Source organism: Rhinopithecus roxellana, chromosome 15, assembly GCF_007565055.1.
Source record: "Rhinopithecus roxellana isolate Shanxi Qingling chromosome 15, ASM756505v1, whole genome shotgun sequence".
NCBI classification, from domain to species: Eukaryota; Metazoa; Chordata; class Mammalia; order Primates; family Cercopithecidae; genus Rhinopithecus; species Rhinopithecus roxellana.
In genome coordinates, this window is record NC_044563.1 from 68,333,453 (window position 1) to 68,344,624 (window position 11,172).

At 42.7% G+C, this 11,172-nt stretch overlaps 1 protein-coding gene across 3 annotated transcripts in view; it reads left to right on the forward strand.

Moving 5' to 3' along the window:
* KCNJ1 (potassium inwardly rectifying channel subfamily J member 1) overlaps positions 1-7,617 on the forward strand; it is a 28,648-nt gene extending 21,031 nt beyond the window's left edge. For 2 of the 3 annotated variants that reach the window (XM_010353033.2, XM_010353032.2), the window contains one exon: positions 5,771-7,617. In XM_010353033.2, the coding sequence (XP_010351335.1) occupies positions 5,792-6,910 (1,119 nt within the window). In that variant the 5' untranslated portion in view covers positions 5,771-5,791 and the 3' untranslated portion in view covers positions 6,911-7,617. Of the gene's footprint in view, positions 1-3,504; positions 3,658-5,770 lie in introns of those variants that run through there. The other variant, XM_010353031.2, reaches the window with a different exon arrangement.
* The last annotated feature ends 3,555 nt before the right edge of the window (positions 7,618-11,172 follow it).

Sequence of the window (11,172 nt, forward strand, 5' to 3'; positions counted from 1 at the left end):
AGTTATTCAGAAAGTGCTGTACTCTGGCTGGCTGGCCCAGAGATGCTTACAGAGCACGGTGTGCCTCCTGAGACACCAACACCATCAGACCTTGTGATGCTCCAGCCCTTTCTCCCCAAGCTGTCTTCTCTGGAAGGAGGGAGGCACCTGGGAAGACCCTTGCTGCACTCACACCCTGGATACAGACACACTTTGGCTTCACAGCAGTGGGGACCCCCTGCTCACCCCACAAAAATGTAGGGTATTCCTGAAGTGCATTCCCAAGTCTAGCCTGAAAGAGTCCTGAAGCTCAGATGCCCTCTTCTATGCCCATGAGGCCAGGAAAGATGGTTTCTACCAGCCTTGCCAAGTTCTATCTAAAAGGAGCCCATGCTGCTCCCATGTGAGCTGCCTGATAGTGGTAAAGACATCAGAGATAACTTCTCCGGCATTACCGAACAGGAAGGAAATGCCACCCTCTGTCCACCACAGGTTCTGAATGTGATAGGTGTAGTCTGTGGAGCTGGATGGTTTACTGCTTCTCGGGGCTCTGAACCTTGGCAAATCCAGCAGGGTGGCGATCCTCCAATAGCTTGGATGATTTTCATAGAAAACAGGAAGTCCTCTGCAGCAGCAGTTAGATGCACTTGTTTTCCCTCCTTCGCAAAGCTGAGTAAGAATACAAGTCCAACATCCACCCACCCTTCTGGGTCTCCTCTTTGGGGCCGCCTTAACATCCTGTCCTCAATCTTTTCAAGTCAGCAAACCTGCCCCATTACAATTCTTGAATTACTTATTCGTGAACAACTTGAGAGCAGGGGCTGTTACCTTGCATTGTTTCCTAGCACAGCACCTGGTATATAGCAGATGCTCAATAAATAGAGTGTTTATATTGATTGAGAAGGAAGAGGCTCTTCCCCATAATCCCATTCAATCGTTGCTATGGAAAACCCTCAAGAAATGTTTCTGGATTCAATCAACTGTTGGTAAAGCAGTAATTTTTTCATAGAAATGAATTTCTTCTCTACTGCAGTTACAAAGGGACAGGAGAAAATCACCTGACTTCTTCTCTCAGGCCACATAGCTCATATTTCCTACCTCTGACCTGAAATCCTGACTCTCAGAAATGTCCTAAAGTTAACTAAGGCTGTGGATGAGCTATGACAGGTTTGACTAAAAGGCAGACTGCAGTGTTTTTGTTTTTCTTTCTGTTTTTCCATTTCTGTGGAGGAATAATAGACTTCTAATTCTAAATCAGAAGCAGTAACAGCCATGCCTATTTCCCTTTCCCCTCTTTGACAGAGTGGCTGTTCCACTGCTGAGCAGGCTAGGGTGGTAAGTGCTGTAAGAAATCCCAAATTCATAACGAATTGTTCTCAAGTCGTGTCTCTGGAAGAAGAGCTTCTGCACCTGGGTTCATCAGATTCGGTGAGGACCACAAACTGTTGGTCCTTCCCTTAAAATGAGCGCATACTGACTAAAGTAGATGTTACATACAAATGAAGCACATATTTTTATGGAGAAAAGGAAATTCAGGAAGAAAATATGTTTATTTTCAAGAATTTGAAGGGCTGTTAAATGGAGGAGACTTCAGACTCATTTAGAATTTCAATGAGTTTTCTCTGAAGCACAACTAGAAGAATGTTCTTTATCACAGTTTCTCCTTTAGTTCTATGAAAACAACATGTCAAATGGTACACCAAGTGCAGAGTGTGTTGGCTCCAGCTTGCCTTTGCAGCCCAATGTCTCACTGAGGCTTTCCATGCTCCATTATTTGCTTACTTGAAACTTCTTTCAGCTCCTCCATGTTTTCTTTCCTCGGTTGCCCCTGCCTGGGTCCCATAGAAGATTACACTGTAATGTGGTTAGTACTGTACACACATGACATCTCCATTAGAGTGGGAGCCACCAGATACTAAGTGATATAAGTGAGAGCAAGCTTATTGATTTTATATACTCATTGGTTTATTTATTTATCATCATTCAGCAAATATTTATAGAGTTTCTACTATGTGTGACTCTAACTCATCTTCAGGGCTTGGCCCCAGGGTTGCGGTTCTGCTCATGAAACTAGGTGCTCCCCGGAGGGCTCCCGCTGTTTCATATCCTGGCGTTTATCACTGGTCATTTCACAGTTGATTGATTGACTCATTTGCGCCGCCCTCTCTGCTGAAATGGGAGCTGCATGATGACAAGGACTGATGTCTAGGATGTCTAGTACAATGGTTAGCACACACAGTCAACACCGGGTATCAACACATCATCAGTGAATAATGATTGATAAATAAATTAATGTATACATAAATGCAATGAGTTTTCTGCCAGTTGAAGTAAGTTTGCAAAGAAAGGGTGGATCCCCAGCTGATGGGGATCTTTTAAAAAAAGTTATTCTTTTTGGCATTATACCAACCATGCTAGGTTGTTAATTGATTTCCTTAGTTCACTTCCCCATTAGACTATGAACTGCTTGAGAACAGGAAGAGTTCTATTTGTCTTTGAAATCCTACAGAATAAGCATACAATCAATGTTTGGGAAGTGCACAAAATGTCTATTTTCTGAGAATGGATTTTTTACAGAACAAGAATGCTGAGGCACTAAAGAAAAAGTGGCAGTAATGTAATCCACTTACTTTGCCAAGCCACTAAGAATACCCTGGTAAATATTAGCTAACGTGCAGCCCTTTGCTTGCTATTAAGATTTACTGATTTCAATAGAAAGGAACCTAAAAACTGAGCATATTATATAACGCAGACACCAGGGACAATCTCTAATCACCTAAGAGTTCATAAAATACATATTGGCTCTGTCTGTGGTTAGATTAAATGCCATTGTTTAAAAAAAGTAGGATCTGTGCAATAATGGGTCTGCCATGTGAATGACAGCTTTGGTTAGTGGATGAATTTATCCTGTATCATTGCATTCTCTAAGAATAATCCCTCTCACGCAGAACAAATAAATCAATAGCATTGGCTAACCCAGTGCATGTAAAATACACCTTCAGTAAATGCCAGGTTTTCCAGAATAATAAAGACTTCCAACAATAAAGACTTCTTTTAAGTCTGTTTCTTACATAACTTGTATCGAGAGATTAACGTGGTATCTTGTTTCTTCCTGGTGTGATCTTACTGTTGTCTTGTAAATATGTACTTATCTATGTCTGTATGTTCACCTGCATCTTTGTGAACACTTGGAAAACTCAGTATTTCAGTGGGTTTCAGAGAATAGGCTGGGAGATTGATGATAAGTAACTATTTCCGGCCAGTAGTTATTAGGCACAACTTTTAGGAGAAACAAGTGAGCAATAGAGCGTGGCCAAGGAGAGGAAGGCAATGCTGGAACCCAATCCACTCCTGCCCCCCAGGGACCTTAGCTGATGGCTTGTCATGTCTTGGCATGTTGATATTCAAGCCATGTGATGTTGGAAAGAAAAAATACATATTCAACTTGGGGCTTGGTCTGAGAACAACCAATTGCCTTGGTTTAAATCACACGATTCCACTATCAAATTAAGTGTTTTCAAGTTAACACAAATTAGCGTCAGTCCACTGACTGTCGCCTACAATAAATTAGGCTGAGTCTGAAAGAAATCAGTCTGCATAGAAAGACCAACTCCCAGCACCACTTCCTTGCTTTTTCCAGCCATGAATGCTTCCAGGTGGAATGTGTTTGAGACATTGGTAAGTGGAGGCTGGGGAAATCACCTCTCTGTAAAGCCAGACAGATAATGTTTCATTATTAATGCAGGCATGGAAACCCAACGTTATTCAAGTGATCAATCGGGATACTTCTTCACTCTACAGAAATCTTCTTTACCTGTAAAAGTAAAGTGAATTTAAGGGAGGCTAGAGGAGCAGGGTGGTGGGGAAAAAAACTCAGAAGTTGGTGTGTTAGGAGCCATCTCTGGAATTACAATGTATGACAAAGAGAATGTGGATTCAATTGATAACTGTTGGTTTTAGAATTTACTATTTGAGCTGAGAGTCACTCTCTGGAGAGCTGGATAAACAGTGCGACCCTGAATGCACCTGGGAGAGAGGTCAGTCCACATGGGTGTAGACCAGGGTAAAGGATGCGTGTACGAGGAAAGGAGGAGACCACTTCCTCCTCTGTACCTCACATGCACCATCCCCTAATCTCACTGGGGACTTGAGGCCAATGAGGGCAGTGTGGGAGGAGAGGAGGGCCCTCTGACTATGTGCATTGTTGTTTATTCTCTTGGCAGCATTTTTTTTTCTTTATGTCTTTAAGACCTGTTCTCAACATTTCCAATCACCACAGCTGTGGTTTTCTTGTCACCGCTTCGACTTGGTGTTAGCTTCTTGTGTTTTCAGCTGGGTTAAGGCCTTGAACAAGACACTGTGGGATATCACTATTATTTAAAATGTATCACTCAGTTGGTTTCGCTTCCTAGTTCTTACGAATAAACACATTTTTCAAGGGGGATTTTGAAATCTATTTTAAAAACATATTTGCATTTAATGAAAAATACCCTGAAGACATTGCAGACCAGGGTAGGCACACCTTGATATTCTTGGGCGTAGGGGAGGAGGTAATCTAGCGTTTATGACTTTAGGTTTCACCATCGCTGGCTGTTTATGGGACAGTCCCTTCACTATTTTGCTGTAAAATGGAAGTCACATAACGTCATCTATAAAAAATCAGTTGAGCAGATAGGAATTTGAAAAATGTAGTTCATTCACTGAATTATTTCATTTATGTTTACTGAATAAACAGTAGGCACTCATCAACTGTGCTAGCAACTGGGATATAGGAATGAATAAAGTATGATCTGTCTTAATGGAGTATTATTTAAATCAATGCTCCCCAGTCCTCCAGCTTTGGAGTAGGGAAGGAAGTGTGAGCTGTGTTGATGGTGGCTCTCATACTATTCATTTTGGGAATCTTGGGAAACCATGGGGAGAGAGTAGGAACAGGGTTGTAGATTTATGGAGAAGTCCTGTGAGACCATCTGGTTGGATCTGAGCTCTGTTCTAAATAGTGTTGAGCATTTAACAAAAAGAAATGTGACCCATACTTGTCTAAAAGTATTTTAGGGAAGTGTAACTTTAGAATATAACATTTGATAACTGAGACACGGAGTGGTAGAAGCTCCCCTAGACTGGAGGCAGGGAGCCCTATATTCTAGTTGTCATCCTGCCACTGGCTAGGTACATGAATTTGGACAAGTCATTTAAATTTTCTGAATCTCAGTTTTCTCACTTGATAAAAGAGAGAACAGAATTGAATTAGGATTTTTCTTGATATATGAGTATCAATAGAAGTACATAGATGATTTAGGAAGTATATTGATGAGTGTTTTATGGATCAGTTATTTATTTTTGTATATCTCAAAAATATATATAATGCTCAAGTCTGTGATTTCTCAGAAATTATTGCTTAACATAAGGCTAAATTTATGAGAAGGTGATTTAAGTAATAGTCAATAAATAAAAATACAGGTCATAATTGGTTATTACAAACATATCTAAGGTTACGTGAGACTAGTTGAGGTCAGGAAACACTTGAATATATAATCTCTTAGTTTGTCTCCATTTCTAGCTCTCTGTAATTATTTTGACTCTTTATACTTGAGTAACATGGTCTTCCAGTGGAAAGTTTCTATCAGAAATAGCACTGCGGTATCCAGAATAAACTTGTCAGCTTGCCAAATGATTAGTAACCCAGATAATTTTGAATGATCTTTTCGTAGTTAGGTCTTTTATGTGAGTCACCTAGTTCACTATTGCTACAAACATAATCCTTTTTTGTTTTTCTTTGATGTGTTTTCAGGTCAGGGTGTTGACAGAAAGTATGTTCAAACGTCTTCGTAGATGGGTTGTCACTCGCTTTTTTGGGCATTCTCGGCAAAGAGCAAGGCTAGTCTCCAAAGACGGAAGGTGCAACATAGAATTTGGCAATGTGGAGGCACAGTCAAGGTTTATATTCTTTGTGGACATCTGGACAACGGTACTTGACCTCAAATGGAGATACAAAATGACCATTTTCATCACAGCCTTCTTGGGGAGTTGGTTTTTCTTTGGTCTCCTGTGGTACGCAGTAGCGTACATTCACAAAGACCTCCCGGAGTTCCATCCTTCTGCCAATCACACTCCCTGTGTGGAGAACGTTAATGGCTTGACCGCAGCTTTTCTCTTTTCTCTGGAGACTCAGGTGACCATCGGATATGGATTCAGGTGTGTGACAGAACAGTGTGCCACTGCCATTTTTCTACTTATCTTTCAGTCTATACTTGGAGTTATGATCAATTCTTTCATGTGTGGGGCCATCTTAGCCAAGATCTCCAGGCCCAAAAAACGTGCCAAGACCATTACATTCAGCAAGAATGCAGTGATCAGCAAACGGGGAGGGAAGCTTTGTCTCCTAATCCGAGTGGCTAATCTCAGGAAGAGCCTTCTTATTGGCAGTCACATTTATGGAAAGCTTCTGAGGACCACAGTCACTCCTGAAGGAGAGACCATTATTTTGGACCAGATCAATATCAACTTTGTAGTTGATGCTGGGAATGAAAATTTATTCTTCATCTCCCCATTGACAATTTACCATGTCATTGATCACAACAGCCCCTTCTTCCACATGGCAGCGGAGACCCTTATCCAGCAGGACTTTGAATTAGTGGTGTTTTTAGATGGCACAGTGGAGTCCACCAGTGCTACCTGCCAAGTCCGGACATCCTATGTCCCAGAGGAGGTACTTTGGGGCTACCGTTTTGCTCCCATAGTATCCAAGACAAAAGAAGGGAAATACCGAGTGGATTTCCATAACTTTAGCAAGACAGTGGAAGTGGAGACCCCTCACTGTGCCATGTGCCTTTATAATGAGAAAGATGCTAGAGCCAGGATGAAGAGAGGCTATGACAACCCCAACTTCATCTTGTCAGAAGTCAATGAAACAGATGACACCAAAATGTAACAGTGGCTTTTCAACAGGAGTAAAACAAAGTCTCTAAAGTTCCTAGTGGCTAGAAGCATTATGAAGCAGTCAACAATCCAGGGGTACAAAAGTAGGATGAGAGCTTTCAAAGTCTACCAGCACAATGACCCCTGAGCCTCGCAATTGTGATCCCACAAGACATGCATCTCTACAAGGCTACTGTATTAGAAAGTGCAATGCATTTATATGAAACTGGCATATGAGAGCCATAGGTGCTCACTTGGAATCTTAAATATGATTATTTGAGCTCATATAAGGTTGATGGGAGCAGACAAAATTATCAAAAGTTTCATGGACAGGCCGAATATTTTTTAAAGTTTCCTTAAAGAAGTTACGAACTTTAGAAAGGATCAGGGAAGAATAATAATCTCATTTTGATTCTACTGATAAGAAAGACTCCACTTTTATTTTAATGTGAACTTTTACTCAAAGAAAAATCGTCTCCTAATTTGGGGAGATGAACCAACCAATCAACAACAATAAGAAAATGCTTACACAAGGAACAATTTGAGGCTCTAAGCTTCTCATGTGGTACATTTAGACAGAGGCTAAATCTACACACTAGAATCTTGATAATACCTTCCTGTAAGACAGAATGCTTTAGTTAAAAGTGGTGATGGGCCGGGCGCGGTGGCTCACGCCTGTAATCCCAGTACTTTGGGAGGCCGAGGCAGGAGGATCACAAGGTCAGGAGATCGAGACCACGATGAAACCCTGTCTCTACTAAAAATACAAAAAATTAGCCGGGCGCGGTGGCGGGCGCCTGTAGTCCCAGCTACTAGGGAGGCTGAGGCAGGAGAATGGCGTGAACCCAGGAGGCGGAGCTTGCAGTGAGCCGAGATCGCGCCACTGTACTCCAGCCTGGTGGACAGAGTCAGACTCCGTCTCAAAAAAAAAAAAAAAAAAAAAAAAAAAAGGTGATGATATTTCTTTCAATCTGTATTGGATGGCTTCAAGGGCTATAAAACTGTTTATAAAGAGCATTTCCTGTTCTTCCAAGACAGCAATGAGGAGTTGGAAGGTGCAAAGTCAGTAGAGAAGGGAATGTATCATTAATGCACCTGAGAAGAAACAGTTTCATGTGTTTCTCCACCTAGAGTTTGTACTGGAACGCTGTTTCTAAAGAAGAAGTGGGAAAGAGAGAGGAATGGGACGGAGCTCCACAGTCAGAATGTTACTATGTCTTTCTTTCCTTGGGAGCCCATCTTCCTAAAAGGGATCAGCTTATGGAAAGATCGACTTTGAAGGGAAGGTTCTACTGTGAAAGTCTTTTTCAGATCCCCACCTGCATCATTTTGAATGTGTCCCGGAAAAAAGCTGGTACTCAAAGCTGCTTAGGAATCAAATGTTTTCTGTGTGTTGATTAATATAGTAAATTTCTGAAACTGTGCATGCACTTTGATTATTATTATTATTATTATGCATTAACTGAGTCAGGTCCCAGGTGAAAATCCTCTGGCAGATAGGACCCCCTCCTGGAAGGGGTGGGAGGAGTGGAGAGGAAGCAGATAGGACACGTTTGTTGTCTGGAGTCCTCAGGAGGAAATTACCCTGGCCACAGACACACCCCTTCCGGTACAGCTCCATCACGCCTCTCCAGTGTGAGTCTTGGCACATAAAACGGCAGCTGCCCACAGTTGGTGGGAGGGATGGCTTATGTTTTTGCATGCCTGGGTTGTGTTTGTACAGATCCATGCACCACTCCTGTCCTTCTGACTAAGAACAGTGGGAAGTCTGATGTGTTTAGGGTTGCACACCTTGTCAGTGGCTATAACAGTGGCTGTAGCTGGCCCATGTGGACCTCTCATTCTGTGCCTGTGAGTGCTTTGGCACCACAATGTAATGTGCTGACAGGAAAAAGAAATCAGGTATCACAAGCTTGAGGGAGCTGGAATTCTCTGTTGGCCCACTGTCATGATGTAGCCCCTTCATAAACTGGAGGGAACCTGTGTTGACACTTGTTCCCAGCAGCATGCATTCCTCCTGGTGTATTCTCCTGCTGGCTGGCAGCGTGCATGTGGATGGCTGGAAGTGAGATGGTCATAAGCAATCCATTCCCTTTGATTGTTTAGGGAGCTGAACAACTGACATCTTTCTGATTGGTATTTACTTCTGGGTTATTCGGTGGAAGCCTGTCTGCTTCTAAATATCCCTTTGCTAGGATCAAGACACTCTGCACCTGGAGTCTCTTTTTTAATGGAAATTCCCATTGACCCTCTAGCAACCATTAACATAGGTACATCCAATTAAGCCCCTAGGAAATGAGGCCTGGAACAGGTAACTTTTGATAGGTCTAAGGAGTGGCTGGAAACCAAAAGCTCATAAAACTCCTGTGCATTTCAAGAAAGGGGTTAACAAGGGCATGGGTGCTCAAGTAGTAAAGAGAAATGAAAAATAGCTTCAGAAGGCCAAACTGCTTGTAGGTTACCACCACTGCTAAAGGCAGCCTTTTTATTACAATGCAGTAACGTTTTTCCCAGTGGGATCTGACCACATCAGTACTGCTATTTGCTACAGATGCCAGGTTTTTCTATTTGCTGATTTTAAAAGCAAGTCAATAATTCTAATTCCCTTCACGAAAAACTGCATCCCGTGGTGCATTATTATATTCAGAATTTTCCTGGAGACTGATTCCCTTTGAATTGCCCAGCTCATCTCTGTTGCTGTGGGGCTTTTGACTAAGAGCGTTTGATCCTGGTTGAATCTTCCTGGACTTAGGTTGACTCAAGCTCCGATATTTAAGAATTAAGATTTGGGAGGTTGTCCTTAATGGAAAGCACTAAATGTTTAAAAATTATTTATTCCTTAAGAGAGAAAAGTCAGAAGGGAAAGATCTTTTCTGTGTTGCCAGATCTAAGACATGGGCTGATGGGTGACTGTCCTTCGGTGTCCGTCACTAAGAGAGTGTGCAACTGGACCTTCCAGAAGAACTCTCAGGGCGGATTGCAGAGACGGTGGAGGAAGTGTCTTCCTTGGGGATTTTTCATGAAACGGAATATGGGTCCTCAACAGGATGCTTCTGTGAATAGCACGGGGATCTTTCCCTGTCTAGAACAAACGTTAGGACAGCTTCTGATGGAAGGAATGCAAATGAATCCGGCCCCGCCCCTGGGCCGTTGTTGCCTGCCATTACAGGAAGTGTGTGTCAGTCAAAGCTTGACAGGGGAGATAGAGCATTTTATTTTGGAAGCCAGAAGTTTGAGAACAATGACTGGAATTTCCTCTTTCTGTCCAGCAAGGGCTGTTTGTCATTGGGGAGATAAAAGTCCAGGGCCAGGGAATAAAGGTTATCGGGAACTGCGCAAGGCAGAGCCATGGGGGGTTAGGGGGTGGGAGGAGGGGTTATGGAGGAAATCTATTTCAATGCCTGTCATTAAGTTTCCATTAAAAGAACATTCAGTTAGGAATTCAAAAATAATTTAATCTCCCCAGCCAGATGCACCCAGCTGGACTCCTTGGAGCTGAGCCCTTTGGGGAGGGAGATTTGCACCACCTGCTACAGGGGCCAGGAGCTGGGGTGCGTCTCTACCCAGTGCGCCCTTGACTGCTTGGGTGTTCTAGAAGACGTCGGTATCCTTCCGTCAAGTGGGAAACCCCAAGGCTTGTGCAGTGGCAGAAGAAAGTTGTTATTTACTAGGTTGTTACCACGTCTGAGGTTCTGTTGACAGCATTTTATATACCTTCCCTCATTTAATTTTCCCAGCAATCCTAAGAGGTCAAGACTATGATTATAACTTTATTTCATTTGAGGCAGCTAAAGTAAGGAACATGTCCAGAGTCACTCACTGGAAAATGGCAGGGCTGGCATGCAAACCCCGGGCAGTCCGCCTGGAAAGCCCATGGGTTGAAAATCCCTCGTCGACATCCTAGGAGGGAGCACCCTCTGAGGGAATTCCCCAGGGCCGTCACACATTTCCCTGAAACCCGCAGATGACTGGTGCATGCTCTTGGGATGCATCTCATACTTTGGGAGAAACCACTCATTGCTCAGCACAGGACAGAGCCCTGGCCAGTGCTGTACGAACATCTCCGGAATTGCAGGTTCTAGGAAAAGGCAGTCTTTTCCCATGGACTCTAGGTCATCCACCAGGCCAGTATATGGAAGTATCAGGGATGTCCTGAAGATTTGATTAGCCAGTTGGTGCAAAGTATCTTCCGAATACTAATATATATACTGCTCTCTCTAAATATATACAAACATGGAATATATATACTAATTATATATATAATTAAAAACTATG